This window comes from Myripristis murdjan, chromosome 18 (assembly GCF_902150065.1).
Source record: "Myripristis murdjan chromosome 18, fMyrMur1.1, whole genome shotgun sequence".
NCBI lineage: Eukaryota > Metazoa > Chordata > Actinopteri > Holocentriformes > Holocentridae > Myripristis > Myripristis murdjan.
The window spans coordinates 4,136,197-4,155,188 of record NC_043997.1 but is presented as its reverse complement, the minus strand read 5'-3'; the positions used below and the strand labels follow the sequence as shown (position 1 = coordinate 4,155,188).

At 41.2% G+C, this 18,992-nt stretch overlaps 1 protein-coding gene across 2 annotated transcripts in view; it reads left to right on the top strand.

The window, feature by feature from the left end:
* The window catches only part of LOC115376399 (ATP-binding cassette sub-family G member 2-like), a 31,012-nt gene extending 12,168 nt beyond the window's left edge, over positions 1-18,844 (top strand). For both annotated transcript variants that reach the window (XM_030075957.1, XM_030075958.1), the window contains exons 4-19: positions 1,650-1,709; positions 3,561-3,675; positions 4,582-4,734; positions 4,969-5,126; positions 6,718-6,820; positions 7,976-8,024; positions 8,149-8,247; positions 9,093-9,197; positions 10,152-10,297; positions 11,360-11,442; positions 13,598-13,687; positions 14,121-14,245; positions 15,741-15,895; positions 16,038-16,127; positions 16,642-16,718; positions 17,803-18,844. In XM_030075957.1, the coding sequence (XP_029931817.1) occupies positions 1,650-1,709; positions 3,561-3,675; positions 4,582-4,734; positions 4,969-5,126; positions 6,718-6,820; positions 7,976-8,024; positions 8,149-8,247; positions 9,093-9,197; positions 10,152-10,297; positions 11,360-11,442; positions 13,598-13,687; positions 14,121-14,245; positions 15,741-15,895; positions 16,038-16,127; positions 16,642-16,718; positions 17,803-17,950 (1,756 nt within the window). In that variant the 3' untranslated portion in view covers positions 17,951-18,844. The remainder of the gene's footprint in view (positions 1-1,649; positions 1,710-3,560; positions 3,676-4,581; positions 4,735-4,968; positions 5,127-6,717; positions 6,821-7,975; positions 8,025-8,148; positions 8,248-9,092; positions 9,198-10,151; positions 10,298-11,359; positions 11,443-13,597; positions 13,688-14,120; positions 14,246-15,740; positions 15,896-16,037; positions 16,128-16,641; positions 16,719-17,802) is intronic.
* Positions 18,845-18,992: the final 148 nt, after the last annotated feature.

Genomic DNA, 18,992 nt, shown 5'->3' with positions numbered 1-18,992 from the left:
TTGTGTTACGTTACTTTGTGTTGTTACTTTGTGTTGTTACTTTGTGTTGTTACTTTGTGTTACGTTACTTTGTGTTACGCTGTGTTGCGTTACGTCGTGTTACGTTACGTCGTGTTACGTTACGTCGTGTTACGTTACGTCGTGTTACGTTACGTCGTGTTACGTTACGTCGTGTTACGTTACTTTGTGTTGTTACTTTGTGTTGTTACTTTGTGTTACGTTACTTTGTGTTACGTTACTTTGTGTTACGTTACTTTGTGTTGTTACTTTGTGTTACGTTACTTTGTGTTACGTTACTTTGTGTTACGTTACTTTGTGTTACGTTAACTTTGTGTTGTTACTTTGTGTTACGTTACTTTGTGTTACGTTACTTTGTGTTACGTTACTTTGTGTTGTTACTTTGTGTTGTTACTTTGTGTTACGTTACTTTGTGTTGTTACTTTGTGTTACGTTACTTTGTGTTGTTACTTTGTGTTGTTACTTTGTGTTACGTTACTTTGTGTTACGTTACTTTGTGTTGTTACTTTGTGTTGTTACTTTGTGTTGTTACTTTGTGTTACGTTACTTTGTGTTACGTTACTTTGTGTTGTTACTTTGTGTTGTTACTTTGTGTTACGTTACTTTGTGTTACGCTGTGTTGCGTTACGTCGTGTTACGTTACGTCGTGTTACGTTACGTCGTGTTACGTTACGTCGTGTTACGTTACGTCGTGTTACGTTACGTTCTCCTCCTCTTCCTCGTCCTCTCACTCTTCCTCCGTCTCCTTGTCATCCTCATCATCCTCCCTCCTCCTCCTCTCCCGCTCCCTCTCCCTCTCCCTCTCGCTCGTCCTCCTCCTCTCCCATGTTACGTTGCGTTGTGTTACGTTTTTGGAGCCTAACCATGAAGCACTTTCATGCTAAGAAAGGGAAACAACCTGAGGCAAGTTTTGATTTTATTTATGTTTCATTTTTTATTACTTACTATTGTTTCTATTACTTATTTTTATTATTTATCACTTTTATTAATTTGGGTAATGTCACTGAGACTCAGGGCTTCACCTGTCGCTCGGTTCAGGAGACGAGACGTTCAAGTGCAAACGTCTGATAAACGTGACTGAGAGTGCAGCTTAGCTGAAGGTCATTTTCAGGAGCCTGAGAGTCTGTTGGAGAGATGTGACCCCCTGAAGCATGATGGGAGTTGTCTTTATCATCTTTTTCCCACACACACACACACACACACACACACACACACACACACTGCAACAGGCAACACAAGGTTAATAAACTGACAAACACAGAGTGAAACAAAACTGCAGCGTCAATAAAAAATAAAGTGCAGGCTCATGTTTTACGAGATTGTTGAGTCATGATGTGGCAGGGGAAGTCCTGACACACACACACACACACACACACACACACACTCTCTCTCTCTCTCTGACTCAAGCTGTTGCAAAGGCCTGCAGCTTCATCAAGTGAAAATGAAAACGTCAAAGTGACTAAGAAGTGAGGAAACTACTTTAAAACAGCCCGACCTTTTTAATCCTGTTGTTGTTTTTTTGTTTGTTTTTGTTTGTTTTACTTTTAACTGCCAGTAAACACAACAGTTTAAAAATGTCTTGTCATGTTAAATTATTAAACCACACCTCCCTCTCTCTCTCTCTCTCCCAGCGGTGTCATGAAACCCGGGCTCAACGCCATCATGGGAGCCACAGGAAGCGGCAAGTCATCGTAAGTGTCGCAAGTGTGTGTGTGTGTGTGTGTGTGTGTGTGTGTGTGTGAGAAAGAGTGACAGTGAGGGGAAGTGAAAATGCTGCTGTCACGCTCTGCTCATTCAGATTTTTTATAACCGACTTCACAGACATGCACTCTGACACACACACACACACACACACACACGTTACACGCTGGTTGCGTCACAATTAAAGTTAAATAACTTTTCACGCTGTTTGCTGTTTTTATATTTTGCCCCCACATTAACTTTTTTTAACAGCGTCATGTGAAAATCTTGTTACTTTTGTCTTTAAAGGGACAGTTCAGCAAAACAACAACAACAACAACAACAACAAAGAAGTAAACAAAAACAGCTCAGACAGGGAGAGGTGTCTGATGTGGTTTTGGTGTGTTCTTCACGCTGCAGCCGACAGAGAGATGAGAGTCAGACATGTTTTCTCACACAGAGACAGACGAGATTAAAGAATTATCTAGAGTAGATGTTCAGTGCCAACCCTGAGATCAAAGAGTGAGGGCTTCTTAAACAACAAACAAACAAACAAACAAACAAATGGGGAGAAAAACGTTGTGTTGTGTAACATTTGCTTGTGTTACATTTGCTTGTGTTACTTTACGCTGAGTCATGTTTAGTTCTGTTACATTGCATTATGTCTCCTCGTTGTCATCCCCATCATCCTCCTTCGCCTCTCACTCACCTCCTCCTCCTCCTCCTCGTCTCACTCACCTCCTCCTCCTCTCCTCCTCCTCCTCCTCATCTCACTCACCTCCTCCTCCTCTCCTCCTCTTTCCCCTCCTTGTCTCACTCACTTCCTCCTCCTCTCCTCCTCCTCTCCTCCTCCTCCTTGTTTCACTCACCTCCTCCTCGTCTCACTCACCTTCTCCTCCCCTCCTCCTCCTCCTCTCCTCCTCCTCCTCCTCCTCCTCCTCCTCCTCTTCTCACTCACCTCCTCCTCCTCCTCCTCTTCTCACTCACCTCCTCCTCTCCTCCTCCTCTTCCTTGTCTCACTCACCTCCTCCTCCTCTTCTCACTCTTCTCCTCCTCCTCCTCCTCTTCCTCTTCTCACTCAGCTCCTCCTCCTCCTCCTCCTCCTCCTCGTCTCACTCACCTCCTCCTCCTCCTCCTCGTCTCACTCACCTCCTCCTCCTCTCCTCCTCCTCCTCCTCCTCATCTCACTCACCTCCTCCTCTCCTCCTCCTCCTCTCCTCCTCTTTCCCCTCCTTGTCTCACTCACTTCCTCCTCCTCTCCTCCTCCTCTCCTCCTCCTCCTTGTTTCACTCACCTCCTCCTCGTCTCACTCACCTTCTCCTCCCCTCCTCCTCCTCCTCTTCTCACTCACCTCCTCTCCTCCTCCTCTTCTCACTCACCTCCTCCTCTCCTCCTCCTCTTCCTTGTCTCACTCACCTCCTCCTCCTCTTCTCACTCTTCTCCTCCTCCTCCTCCTCTTCCTCTTCTCACTCACCTCCTCCTCCTCTTCTCACTCTTCTCCTCCTCCTCCTCCTCTTCCTCTTCTCACTCAGCTCCTCCTCCTCCTCCTCCTCCTCCTCCTCATGTTACATTACGTTGTGTTATGTTTTTGGAGTCTAACCCCGACACGCTGAGATGCTCTGAAAGGGACAAACAAACAAACGGGGAGAAACCCAGCGGAGAAGGAGGAGATCTCTCTCCTCTGCGGCTGCATCACGACGGAGCAGCGCCGCAGTGTTTACAGTGTTTACAGTGTCTCAGGGTGTTTTAGGGTGGACTGTACCTTTAATGCTGCACCAGCCAATGAAAACTTCTCAGAAACAAACAAACAAACAAACAAACAAACAAACAAACAAACAAAGCCGTGGCTCCTCCTCCTGCAGGTTCCTGGACGTCCTGGCGGCGAGGAAGGACCCGGCCGGCCTGTCGGGGGAGGTGCTGATCGACGGGGCTCCTCAGCCGCCAAACTTCAAGTGTCTGTCCGGATACGTGGTGCAGGTACCAAACCCCAAACCCCCCTGCCCCGAGGCACGCGGGCACACGCTCAACCAACACAAACTACAACAGAAACTCACAGATTTAAGTAAAAAAAAAAAAAAAAAAACAAGAAAAGTCCAAGATTACAATCACAAATTTAAGGGAATAAAACGAGGAAAATCTGAGATTATAAGAAAAAAATGTGTTTTAGTTTTTTTCTCATAAATGTTTTCTCATAAAAAGTTTTTTTTATTGTAAATTTACTACTTTAATCCCTCCCTCTTCCCCTGTCCTCCTCCTCCTCCCTCTCCTCTTCCTTCTTTCTGCCTCCCTCTCCCCTCCTTCTCCTCTCCTCCTCTCCCTCCTCTCTCTCCTCCTCTCCTCCTCCTCCTCTCCCTCCTCTCTCCCCTCCTCTCCTCCTCCTTCTCTCCCCCTCCTCCTCTCCCTCCTCCTCCTCCTCTCCCCTCCTCTCTCTTCTCCTCCTTCTCCTCTCCTCCTCTTCCTTCTCTCCCTCCTCCTCCTCTCCCTCCTCCTCCTCCTCTCCCTCCTCCTCTCTCTTTTCCTCCTTCTCCTCTCCTCCTCTTTCTTCTCTCCCCTCCTCCTCCTCCTCCTCCTCCCTCCTCCTCCTCCTCTCCCCCTCCTCTCTCTTCTCCTCCTTCTCCTCTCCTCCTCTTCATTCTCTCCCTCCTCCTCCTCTCCCTTCTCCTCCTTCTCCTCCTCCTCTCTCTCTTCCTCCTCCCCCCCTCCTCCGCCTCCTCCTCTCTTCCTCCTCTCTCTCCTCCTCTCTCTCCCCCTCCTCTCTCCCTCCTCCCCCTCCTCCTCTCTCCCCTCCTCGTCTCTCTCCTCCTCCTCTCTCTCTTCCTCCTCTCTCTCTCCTCCTCTTCTCCTCTTCCTCTCTCTCCTCCTCTCTCTCCTCCTCCTCCTCAGGATGATGTGGTGATGGGCACTCTGACGGTGAGGGAGAACTTCAGCTTCTCTGCGGCGCTGCGTCTCCCCTCCTCCATCTCCCAGAAGGAGAAGGAGGAGAAAGTCAACAGGCTGATCCAGGAGCTGGGCCTCACCAAGGTGGCCGACTCCAAGGTGAGTGTGTGTGTGTGTGTGTGTGAGTGTGTGTGAGTGTGTGTGTGTGTGTGTGTGAGTGTGTGTGAGTGTGTGTGTGTGTTAAGGTTTACTGAATGTAGGTCAGTTAAGTCAAGGACACAACTTAAACATCAATGTGAATTTCAGACAAAGTAACAAAAAAAACGTGTGTGTGTGTGTGTGTGTGTGTGTGTGTGTGTGTGTGTGTGTGCATGCGTGTGTGTGTGTGTGCAGGTGGGCACTCAGCTGATCCGTGGGATCTCCGGAGGCGAGCGGAAGAGGACCAACATCGGCATGGAGCTCATCATCGACCCGTCTGTCCTCTTCCTGGACGAGCCGACGACCGGCCTCGACGCCAGCACAGCCAACTCTGTGCTGCTGCTGCTCAAGAGGTGACACACACACACACACACACACACACACACACACACACACACCTCTCAAAACAGAGTGACAAAGTGCTTCACAATGTGGAGACAAAAGAGAAATTATTAAAAGAAGTAAAACAGTAATAAAATAAAATGAAGAGTGATAATAACAATAAAAGTGAATTTAGATTCAAGATTCAAGAATTTTATTTGTCACATGCATGAATGTTCAGCAGCAGGGAAATGTGATGACTACTCAGCACTGTGCAAGTAAAATAAAATATAATAAATATAGAAATAGAAAAGTATTAATATACACTCCTGTATAAAAGTAGAAACATTAAGTGTGATGTAATATAATAAATAGGAAAATTATAAAAAAAGAAAAAAAGAAAAAATTAATTAAAAAATTAAATTAAAAATAAAAATAAAAATAAAAAGATTAATTAAATTAATTTGATTTATTTAATTAATTTAATTAATTAATTTAATTAAAAAGTGAAATGAAGCAATCCAGCCCTAAAAAACAGAAAAGCAGGGATTAAAAGGATGAAAATGACATGAAGTCATAGATGATGAAAGGCTGCTCCATGTGTTGATGACAAAATTGAAAAAAAAAATATATATATTATTTTGCTAATCTGTCTCAGGGGTGTCAGACTTTTCTTTCAAGTGAGACCTTCATGAGGGCTGGATTATTTTTTGCTTTTTTGAGTCGACACGTGGATATTTTAGGCTTCTTTCTGATTTATTATTTTAGTTAATTTGCAGTCGACCGATCAATGAGAACCTGCATGAAAACATAAAGCAGAGCAGAGACATGCAACAAACACACAGCAGGGGGGGGGGTGATAATCTGCTCTTCACTTCCTGATATCATTAGTCATTATAGAAACCTCTCATTCTGCTTATTACACCTTACTGGATGCAAACATCTTCAAAACACAATATTTTGATTTAAAAATATGTTTGTTAGGTTTTTTTTCCTCTTCTTTCCCTTGAAAACATCTCGTGGGCCGGATTTGGACCCCGGGCCGTATGTTTATCTTGTTTATATGGAGAGTTATCCGTATGTTTGAAATACAGAAATAAATAAATGTGGAAATGTAGAAATACAGAAATAAATGTAGGAATGAATAAATAAATGTAGAAATAAATAAATAAATGTAGAAATAAAAGAGGGAATAAATAAATGAATAAATGTAGAAATAAATAAAAGTATAAATAAATAAATGTAAAAATAAATATATAAATACACAAATGAATAAATAAATGTAGAAATAAATAAATAAATAAATAAATAAATAAATAAATAAATGTAAAAATAAATGAATAAATGCATGCATAAATGTATAAATACACAAATAAATAAATAAATGCATGAATAAAAACAGAAATAAAGAAATAAATAAATGTAGAAATATTTATTAATTTAATTATTTATGCATTTATATATTTATATGCGTATTTATTTATTTATTCATTTATTTATTGTTTTGTCATTTTTCGTCCCTCACAGTTGTAGATTATGACGGTTCCTGCCCGCTTTCTGTCTTTCCGCTGTCGGATGGTTGGCTGGTTATTAAAACCTGTCTCTCTCTCTCTCTCTGTGCAGGATGGCGAGCCACGGCCGCACCATCATCCTGTCCATCCACCAGCCGCGCTACGCCATCTACCGCCTGTTCGACAGCCTCACCCTGCTGGTCAACGGCAAACAGGTTCACACACACACACACACTGCTCACACACACTGCTCACACTTCAGCCACGTCTGCACCAACATCATTATAGTTCTGCATTTCTCAGTAGTTTTTAAATCGATTGTGGCATTTTGACTTTTTGTTTTTAGTGTCAGTTTGGTTCTAATTTGTTTTCTAAAAGCAAGTCTGCTAGTTTATTTTGTATTTTATTGAACATGTTTGGTTTCAGAAAAAGAAAAAAAGGATAGAGCGCTACTGGACTCCCCTTCACTGGTGCTCATGGAGTATATGGGGGAAATAATGAAAAGAGGAAAAAAGAGTGAAATCCAGGCACTCAAGTGAATTAATCGGTTTAAAAGGCCTTTAATGAATAGGGCTTAAACATTAAAACACCGACATGTTTCGGCCCTTGGTTTTAGTTCACGTTTTTATTAGTTCCTATGTTCATTTGAGTGTTTTTTTTGTAATGTGGGGTAGCTTCAAAAAAAAAAAAAAAAAAAGGTCGGAAAAAGTCCTTGAACCTTGAACTTAATTGTCTGGATGGTTCTCATTCAGAGGAAACCCTTAGGAGCTCCACTGGAAAATCATACAACTCTATATATTTATAATATCTAATGAGAGGTCAGCTTGAAGGACAGTGAGCTAACGCTGAGCTTCATTACTTTGGAATTCATACTTTCATTTAGTGAAAACATCTACATCTCTGATTAATTTTAAGTCTAGACTAAAGTCCTATCTAATACACCAAGACTCTACAGCTTCTACCCAATTATTTCACTTTCACTTTTCCTCTTAATTTTACACTGTTTTTTGGTGTTATAATATGGTATTTGTACTTTTGTTGTTGTTGCTGTTTCTGTCGTTAATTGAATTTTGAGTATTTTATTTTATTTGTTATATTATCTTTTTTGGGGGGAGGTTTCTTTGAATAAGCCCATTTTGGTTTTTTTTTTTTTTACCTCTCCAGCACTTTCTGTATTATTGTTTTTTTTTTTTTAATCTATGTAATTGTCTCTCTGTAATTGCAAATAAATAAATAAAATAAATAAAATAAATAATGACTAAAGCAGCCAGATAACAAAAGAGCCTTCATGAATGTTCATCACAGATGTGTGTCCGGATGATTTTGATGATAAGATTTTAATTTGAGTTGCTCCTGTCATTTATAAACAGGTTTACCACGGCCCGGCACAGACCGCTCTGGACTACTTCGCCGACATAGGTGGGAACGCCACTCTTTGCACTTTAAGCGTCACAGTTTTTATTAGTTTATTAGTTTAACCAGGAAACAAACAGATTCAGACGTAAAGAGCCTTCTAAAGTCGGCTTGAAACTCCACTTCCCAGGATACACCTGTGAGCCTCACAACAACCCCGCCGACTTCTTCCTGGACGTCATCAACGGAGACTCGACCGCCGTGGCCTTCAGCAGCGCAGACAAGGATGGTAAGAGAGTGTGTGTGTGTGTGTGTGTGTTTGCACTGCGGTGTGTAAGAGAAGCAAATGTCCTCACAGTGATGAAATGATGGGGGACAAATTAGAATCAGGATTTGGGTTTAGGCAAATTTATTCCATGCACAGTGCAGTTCAAAGTGCTTTACATGAGAGTGCAAGAAGCATTAAAACAGAAATTAAAACAATATGTAAGAAATAATGCAAACAAATAGAACAGATAAAGAGAGAATAAAAGTTATCTATGAATGTAGATGGATTAATTGGTGTATATTTATTATAACTTATGTTCATTATTGTTATTATTTTTGTTGTTGCTGGTGGTAGTAGTGGCAGTAGTAGTATTAGTATTTTTATTTATTATTATTATGGCTATTCATAGTAGTATTTCTAAGCAAGCAGGATGGATTTGTAGGTCATTTGTGCAGGGAGAAGGGGTGGGATTAGATTTTTTGAACAAACTTTTCATTGTCTGTTGTTCTTTGTTTTTGTTTTTTTTTTCTCTTTTTTTTTAATTGTTCAAAATAAAACTTTCAAATCCAAGTTGCAGTGCCGTGTAAGATACTGATCCAAGCCTTACATGTGATTTCATAAAAAAGGCAGCAGCGAATTAGAAAAGCCTTCAGTCTTGATTTGAAAGAGCAGAAAACTGAGATTAAGGTTAGGATTAGGATGAGGTTTAGGCCCAGGTCATAGTTAACATGTGGCACCTCGGTGAGGGGGTGAAGGGTAGGGATGGGGTACAAGTGTGTGTGTGTGTGTGTGTGTGTGTTTAAAACAGTGTATTGCTCCTTTACTCGGGCTGGCTGAACACTGTCGAATTCGTGGTCGTCCTGCAGATCCAGATGCAGACGCCGTGTCCACCTCCAGACGGGGGATTGAGGATAATCTGGTGCAGGAGTACAGAAGCTCCAGCCACTACAAGCAGACCAAGGCAGAGCTGGGTGGGTGCCGCTCCACAGGGTCACAGGTTCAGTCGCCTTTCGGGGGATTTTTCCTGCCAGAGTGTCGTTGAGCAAGACGCCGAGCCACCAAGAGACAGTTCACGCCAAAGTCCAGAAGTTTGAAGTTTGAAGCGAAAGAAGGAAATGACATTTTTCGCACAGGCAGATGAATTTAACCCCAAATTCACTTCATGTCTTCAAAAAGAAAAAAAAAAAAAATGTAAAAATAATCAGAATCAGAAACAGAAATACTTTATTGATCTCCAAGGGGAAATGACAGCAATATTCACACAAAATTTGGAGGAAAAAAAATGCAAGAAAATTATCATGAAATGTTCACAAAATTACACACACACAAAAAAAATGAAACATGGCTATAAAAGTCCTCCCGATAAATTAGTAAAGAACAAGCAGAAATCAGAGGCGCAAAATTCAGTAAGAAATAAATCCAGATAATCATAATCCAGCTTTCCCACAATCTGGGAAACAAAATAAATAATAATAAAAAAAAAAAAATATTTCCAAAAACATAAATGAGTTCAGAGACTTGGAGCACTGATGCTAAAGTTTCTCATGGTGGTAAACCAAGACCTTGTTGACAGTATTTAGATAGATAGATAGATAGATAGATAGATAGATAGATAGATGTACTTTATTGATCCCAAACTGGGAAGTTATTGTGTTACAGCAGCATCAATGGAAACATAAAAAAACACACTGTACGATTTAAAGCAGATACATTAAATAGAATAAATGCATAAATATATACAAAAAAGACTATATACAGTAAAAAAAAAAAAAAAATATATATATATATATATATATATCTATATATATATAGATATATATATATGAAATATACAGATGGTAAATATGAAATATGGTGTATGAAATGTACAGATTATTATAATTTACGCGGATGTTTCCTTTATTCTGCCCCTGGTTTTCTTTCAGAGAGGATCGTCATGGGCAAGGAGACGTCGAGCCGTCCTCCGTCCAGAACCATCACCTACAACACCGGCTTCTTCACCCAGTTCCGCTGGGTTCTCAAGAGAACCTTCCGCAACCTCATGCTCAACCCGCAGACCTCCATCGCTCAGGTGAGACGCTTTTTTCCTCACCTTTTGTTTACGCTCTTCTGTCTCACCCCTCCTCAGGTCAGACGGACGCAAAAATACAGACGAAGATTAAAAAAAAAAATTAAAAAATGCATCACATCGTCTTTGGCGGTTTCACCAGACTGTCCCAAGTTTCTCTTAGTCCTCCAATGCCTTGCTGCTCTTTTCTTCTTCTGCATTAATATCATAACAATTAAAACACATGGAATATATTCCTCTGTTATGGCGTTTATTTGTGTTTTATTCTCTCTTCTGCTAAACACTTGACTCTCAGTCTAAAGCGACTTCCTTCAGTTTTTCCATTGATTGTAGCTCATGAGGACTTTATGTCTTTATGTCTGTTTTATCCTGTTGTTGTTTTCTATGGTGCTGGCTGTTTGTTTTTTTTTGTTTTTGTTTTTGTTTTTTTTACATTTGTTGTGCCAAATATGAATTTGTGCCTTGGAAATATTTCAGATTCAGATTCAGATTCCTTTATTTGTCATTTTTATGCGTCACACACACACACACACACACAAAAAAAAAAAGAAATTATGTTTCACACGTCGACCAGTGCAAGGAGATCAGTGCAATTCAATCAAGCAATAAATGAGATAAAGGGGAATAAAAACAGTGGTTAACAAAAAAAAAAAAAAAAAAAAAAGAAAAGGAAACATTTGTAAGACTGACCTGAAAAATACATATTTTCATAAATTCAAATTGTTAACTAAAGGGGAAGCTAGATCACTAACAGAAAGGGATTTATGGGTAATGGGTGGGATTAAATAAGTTTGTACTTCTTCCCACTCCCTTTTTGGATCTGTAAACAAGCGTGTGTAATTACAGATTATTTTGTTTATTTTGATTAGTTCTTATGACATTTCAGCTTATATGTCCAAAATAAAAAATATTATCTATGTGATTAATTGTGAGTGAATTGAAGGCCTGACAGATGGAAAGGCGGGTCACAGCTGAGGTGGATTTACTGTTAGTTTTCTGTTGTTTATTAGTATTATTGTTGTTGTTGTTTACTGTGTTGTGTTGCTGTCCTGTGTCTGTGTCCAGGTGGCGGTGACGCTGTTCCTCGCTCTCGTGGTTGGAGCCATTTTCTTTGACGTCCAAGATGACAGGAGCGGACTGCAGAACAGGTATTCTGTTCTGGTCTATTCTACTCTATTCTACTCTATTCTATTCTACTCTATTCTATTCTATTTTATCCTATTCTGTTCTATTCTACTCTACTCGATTCTGTTCTATTCTATTCTATTCTATTCTATTCTATTCTACTCTTACATTGTTGTATTTTCCCTTTATCCACTGTAGTGTTATATTTCTGTTGGGTTGTGGAACAAACTGTATAAAAAATGCTTATTGATAACACTTGGTGGCTTAGTTTTGATTTTCTTTCTTTTTTTTTTTTTTTTTTTTTGATAAAATGCCGGCACCTCCTTTAACACTTTATCTTAGCATCAAACCCAAATACATGCGGTGAGTTAAACGAGCGAGATCAGCAAGAGGAACATTTTTAATCCAGCGTGGAGGGAGTTCCTGTGCTGATATAATCACGTTGGTTTATTCTCTTTAGTCTGGTGTCTCTCTCAGTCTGTGGGAGAGGAGAAGGAAACCACAGAGTGTAGAGAGTCTGAATACGAAATGCAAGAAGAACGGCCTGCTGGGAAATCAGCAGAGCAGGAGAGACCAGATCAGACAGAGACACAGGACTGGCTTCTGTGTGAGGCCGAGGTCTCAGGTCTCATCATCATTGTTATTATTATTATTATTATTATTATATATTAAGAGTGGCAATACTGACATTTTTGTTGTCAGAGTGGAGTTAGAAATAGTTGCCACTTCAGACTTCATTATTTTCCCAGATGTGTTGATGCACCAGGTGCTGGCAGATAATCTGTCACAGCTTCTCAGCTTGACGTCAGTGGCTGCGTTCCAAATCTCATACTTCTACTTTTTACTTTTAGTATCTACTGCAGCTGCCCTTGCAAAGTATGTAGTGTAGTATGCAGTATGCATGCGTATGCATACTATTGGGACACACTCCATACATCATCCCTGACCTCCGACCCTCTCGCTCACTTCCTCCTCCGTCCGTAGCGCCACATTTGAATGTTGTTGTCAAAATGGCGGTGCTGTTTCATGCTGCGCTGTCCTCTGTCATATTTATTATATTCTGTCTTCCTGTCACTGCTGCTGTACCTGAGCCAGGTTTCTTTTTTCTCTTCTTCTTTTTTTTTTGCGTAGTAAATAGTATGGTAGTATGGGTATTGGAATGCAGGGTGTGTTTGATTGTTTTTGTCTGCAGCTTTTTGTTGCCAACAAAATCAGGAGGAGTGAACTCATCACAGTGTAGATCTTTCCACTGTGTGTTCAGACCAAACGCAAGCCAGTTTTTCCCGCGGTGCAACTACACACAAAGTCAATGCAACGATGCAAACAGATGTGACTTCGGACTGGGCAACGTGAAAGCACAAATTTCCATGTCGTGAATGAAGTGAAAATGTGAAATTTGTATTAAATATGCACTTGAGTTGATTTTTTTTTTTTTTAGAATTAAAATAATAAAATCACTACGCAAGGTCTTTCACTCTCTCTCTCTCTCTCTCTCTCTCTCTCTCTCTCTCTTTCCCTCTCTCTCTCTCTCACATACACACACACATAAACACACCGCTCAGTGACATCTGTTTTACACATGATTTTTTCCAGTTGTGAAGCATCAGGCTGCCTGACCTGTTTTAAACCCCACAGATTCCAGCAGCCTCTGACACTTTTTACGTCTGTCTGCTGGCTGCTCTGTCGCCTGGCCTCGTCAGCGCTGTGTTTTGTAAACTCATCCACAGAATGCAGTGCACATCGTGGAGTTTTTTAGACTGACAGGCCCAGTCGTGGCCATGCAGAGAGAGAGAGAGAGAGAGAGCAGTGGTGGTCGAGCGAGCTAGACAGTGAATGAAGAAAGAGAGCAGAGGTGGTGAGAACAAATATTTTTGGATGGTTTTTAATCAGCAACCAGGAGAGATCAGCTGCAGAGACCCGGGTCTCACCTGGCTGTAAGGTGTGTTTCAGGTGAGCGGTGTGAACTGGGTGAGGCAGACACACACAACCAAACACACCCCCCCTCCAGGCTTTTTTTTTTTTTTTTTTTTTTTTTTTTAGCTAGCTAACTGCTGTTTTTTGTTCTCAGGGCGGTAACCAGACGAGTGCCAGGCCCCACCCACTGGGGTTTTCTATCCAAGTTCATCTGATCATTCTGCTGTGTGTGTGTGTGTGTGTGTGTGTGTGTGTGTTCACCAGGTTCGGCGCTCTCTTCTTCATCACCGTCAACCAGTGTTTCAGCTCCGTGTCGTCCGCCGAACTCTTCATCACAGAGAGGAAGCTCTTCATGTGGGTCTCTCTCTCTCTCACACACACACACACACACACACACACACACACACACACATGCAAAGATACACACACACTCACACTCAAAGGTATAAATTCTTGCATTTTCCAACACATGCGCATCAATATATGTAATTTTAAATATTTTGACACTGACGGTTCATACAGAGAAGGCCTGAAATTTAGCGCCACCTGCTGCTGCTATTTCGCTGTTTCTCCTGGTGGTCAAAAACAAAACTGCTGCCACTTTTGATGTTTGATTTTTTTTTTCCCGGAGATCAATTTAGCAGCAAGTGCAGTGACAGAAAATGTTATAGTGTTGTCATAGGAGCATAAATTTGTTATACTGTGGTGTGATGATTGTACAGAGCGGGTTTAGAGTAAAAATGACCGTATCTCTCTGTTTTTTCTCTCTCTCTGTCTCTCTCTCCAGCCATGAGTACATCAGCGGTTACTACCGGGTGTCTGTCTACTTCCTGACGAAGATCCTGTCTGACATCATCACCCTGAGGACGATCCCCGCCATCATCTTCAGCTGCGTGGCGTACTTCATGATCGGTGCGTGAGAGTCCAAAATGAACTTTCTGGCTCCTCTGGCAGCGGGAAAGTCATCGGAGAAAAATAACCAAACAAAAACTGTTGTTACCGGCCATAAAACTGCATCGTGCAGCGACTTTTCTCTTCATCTTCACGTTTTCTTTTTGGTGGCTTAAAGTGGAACCCAACACTCAGTCACATCAGGCATTAAACATGTGCTGCACTGCCCCCTGGGGGTCATGTTGCACCTCCAGACAAAGTACCGGCAGCTACATCACTGACTGAGTCCAGAGGTGCGACCTGCCTGAGAGTTTCAACCACTAGAGGGCAGTGCAGCAGACATTTAATGCTGTTTTTAACATGACAAAGTGTTGCCAAGTCTCTCTTTTTTTCCCCTACATTATATAAACAAATACAATAGTACAACTCAGACAATCACATACAAGCAAAGAGGAAAATAGACAGGAAAAGACATTTTTACATTTCTAACCCTCTCCTAAAACAAGTAACAAATCTAATCCAACCCTACTGAAAAACTTCCATGAAAATAATACCAGTTCTAATCATTATTGTTGCTGTAAAAACCTTCCTGTTCACATTCAAACATGATATCACGGTAAAGCACTGACAAAATGGAAGCAATCATAGTCCAAAAAGAGGAGATTATGTCCATATTCTTCTTCACAGTGATATTTCTCAACAGTCCCACCGCTGCATGTGAAAACTGAACACGTCAAATCACAACTTCATGAGGGAGTAGCTTTGAAGCTTTGAATTTACTCAAAATTTATGGCGTTCCCTTTAATGAAACTTTTCCTTTCCAGCACCGAGACAACTGAGTGAGCGTACAAACACACAAAGTTCCTGTGAGCCTCCCAGAACGTTCCTCCAAGGAGTCTTTTTGCATAACCCTCCTGCAAGGTTCTGGAAAAGTTGCTGAAACATTTTTGGACAACGTAGCCTTATCAAAACATTTTAATAACCACATAAAATAACACTTTAAGGGGTCATTTTTTGGGTTTCTTCTTGGTATCATTTCTATAACCATCTGATGTTTTTGTAGGAACTTTGTGCAAATATTTTTTGAACATTGTGGCACTCCTAAAACTTTCCATTAACCACATAAAATAAAAGTTTTCAATATGTTTGCACACCTTTAAGTTTAAAAAAATAGTGAGGAAACTTAAAGTAACCCCACCTATGAAGTTTAACTTAAGAACATTGTAGGAACATATCCAGAACGTAAGCTTTGTGCCATAAATACTTGTCATTAAACACCTACTAAACTTCAGGCAGGAACGTTCAACTTCCCCTCCTGTGATGTTCAACTTATCTTCCTCAAGATTAACATCAATGATACGAGGAAAGTTCAGCAGCCATACAAATCCAAAAGAAACCGTTCCTCGAGCATCATGGGAACCAGCTTTTGCGAGCAGGACGTTCCGGCACTGCGGGACCCGCTTGGCTGCCGTGGAACAGGCCGTTCTCTGACGTGTTCCTGCGTTTGGTTCTGCAGGGTTCAAAGCCACGGTCGATGCTTTCTTCACCTTCATGGTCAGCGTGGCTCTGGTGGCGTACACCGCCACCTCCATGACCATGGCCATCTCAGCCGACCAGAGCGTGGTGGCCATCGCCAACATCTTCATGACCATCACCTTCGTCTTCATGATGGTGAGGCGAGCTGAAACACACACACACACACACAGACAGATACACCTGCATGTGTCTTTGTGATTGCTGTTTCCACCTCGAAGGAAAGAGAGAGACAGAAACTCCTTTAAAAATCAACCTAAACGCTCTCCTCTCTCTGCAGATCTTTGCAGGCTTGCTGGTGAATCTTCCCTCCATTGCCAGCTGGCTGGCTTGGCTCAAGTACTTCAGTATTCCACGATACGGGCTCGCTGTAAGCACACACGTCTCCTTTTACCCATAATGCCTTAGGTTTTGGGCTGGTTCAGGTTCAGATGGTTTTGTTCTCACCTGGATGAACCAACAGAACTAGAATTAATCAGAAAGTATTCACAGGAAACAGGAGATGGCACGTTTCGGTCCTCTGTCAAGTAAAAACACCAGCTATGATCTGAATCCAGCCTCTCTAAGATCATGACATTGTCCTCTTTTTCTGTTCATATCATTATAAAATTAACCCTTTGAGTGTTTTCTGTTGTCCGCCACCCGAAAACTAACAAAATAATTTCCTTATCAAGGGTTTCAGTTTCCCTGTAGTTTACTTCTTTGCTCTTTTTGCAAAAATAAATTCCTGACAGAAACAGGTGTCAGCAGGTGTCTGTTAGTTAGATGGTTGGTGAGTTAATAACAACTTGTGTGATGATGATGATGATGATGATGATGGTGATGGTAACACTGATGACGAAGATGCTGATGCTGAGGATGATGTCGTCTTGTCGTCTCTTCAGGCTCTGCAGATTAATGAGTTTGTGGGTCTGCGCATCTGTGACGATCGCAACATCACTGTGAGACCACCGGGCCTGATGTAAGGAACACACGCACACACACACACACACACACACACAAACACACACACAAACACACACACACACACACACTCACACACACACTCACACACGTTCATGCATAATTCAGACATGCCCTATTGTTTGTTAAACTGTTCATGCTGCGGTCAATGAGCATTAGAGGGGAACAACAGGAGCGTCACAGAGCGGTGGCTCCCCCTGCTGGACAGAGTCACACATCACAGTCACAGTCAGTTTGTTAGTGAGATTTGATTTAAACAAAGTCAAGAGAGACTTGAACCAGAATGCTTCTGTCTTGGTTGGTTAACTGGTCAGTTAATTAGTTAGTTAGTTGGTTAGTTAGACAGTCAGTTAGTTAGTTGTTCGTTAGTTTGTTAGTTTGATCATTTGTTAATCAGTTAGTGAGAGTTTTAGTTAGTTAATTGGTTAGTTATTTAGCTGATTAGTTAATTGGTTAGTTTGTTAGACAGTTGGTCACTTAATAAATTCATTAATCAGTTATTTAGTTGGTTGATTAGTTTGTACATCAGTCAGTTAATTGTTTTCACATTTATTTAGTTAGTTCAATTGTTGGTTAGTTAGTTAATTGGTTAGTCAATCAGTCAGTCAGTCAGTTAGTTAGTTAGTTAGTTAGTTAGTCAATTGGTTAGTCAGTTAGTTGGTTAATTGGTTGTTTGTTTAGTTAGTTAATAATTTGTTAGTTAATTGGTTGATTAGTTAGTTAGTTAGTTAGTTAGTTAGTTAGTTAGTTAGTTAGTTAGTTAGTTAGTTAGTTAGTTAGACAGGCACTCATTCAGTTGGTGAATAGGTCAGTTACTCAGTCAGTCAGTCAGTCAGCTAGTCGTTAGTCAGTCAGTCAGTTATCCAGTCAGACAGTCTGTCAGTCACTCAGCTCTTCATTGACTCAGTTTGTCAGTTAATTAGTCAAATATGCATTCAGTCAGTAGTTTAATGAGGTGGTCACTTACACAGTTTGGCTGTCAGTCAGTCAGTCAGTCAGTCAGTCAGTCAGTCAGTCAGTCAGTCAGTTGTACTGTCATCAGCGCTGTGGCTGTGAACAGGAACCTTTGTTTTGTGTTCCAGTTGCACGGGGGAGGAGTATCTGGAGGACCAGGGCGTGGATTACTCCCCCTGGGGTTTGTGGCAGAACCACGTGGCTCTGGCCACCATGACCGTCTGCTTCCTGTCCATCGCCTACCTGAAACTGCGCTTCATCAAGAAGTTCACCTAGACCTTCACCTCCACCACCATCACCACCACCATCATCATCATCACCGCCTCACTCTGCCTTATTGTTAACTTAACTGAAAACAAAACTCGTCTGGCGGCCATGTTGGAGGGTTTCTGTGCCGCCTGTGGACTCAGATTTACATTTACAGTCAGAATTATATTTACGTTCACACAGTGTTTTGTCAGAAAATCAGATGTGGAGGACGCACGCTAAACTTTGTTGTCGTTCGTACGTTCTCTGAATTTAAAGTGGAGCAGTATTTCCAGTTTCCCCACTGATTCATATGTTATTATTTCTATTTTCCACGTGCAGAGTTCAGCTCGTTGTGTTTCCTCGCCGTGGAAATGTCTTCAAGTCTGACGTCACGTGATTACACAGTGTTGTTGTGCCATTGAGCAAGACACGGAGGCAGCAAACCGCAGCGCTCTGTGTTCGTGACTGTAGAGTTTATGGATGTATTATAACGATGTATTATAAGAAGATTTAAATTTTGTATCTGTTTGTATCTCAGCTGAGAGTCGGAATCAGAATCAGGCAGATGTTATTGATCCCTGCTGGGCCAATCAGCTGAGGTCTGTGATTCATACGACGATATAAACTGTAACCATCCACATCTCTGCTGCTGTGTGTGTGTGTGTGTGTGTGTGTGTGTGTGTTTGTGTGTGTGTGTGTGTGTGTTGTATTCATTATTGCCAATATTAATAAGTTATTGATTATTTCTTCACTCCTTTGCGGCACTGGAGCCTTTCAGTGGCGACAGCTCATGATTCAATGATTTTTGCACTTTTAGCTCTGAGAGCCGAGGAAGAATTTTTGTTTGTTTGTTTGTTTGTTTCATGAATGAGTGATTTTTTTTCTTTTTTTCTTCAGAAGAATAAACTGCTGACTTTACATTCTGCAGACCGGTCTGCTGATTTCTGAGTCTGTCAGCAAACAATGAAATATGTATGAACCGAAAACTAATATGATACTACTAGTACTACTGCTACTACTACTACTACTACTAATAATAATAATAATGGTTTGATCTCCATTCTAAAGG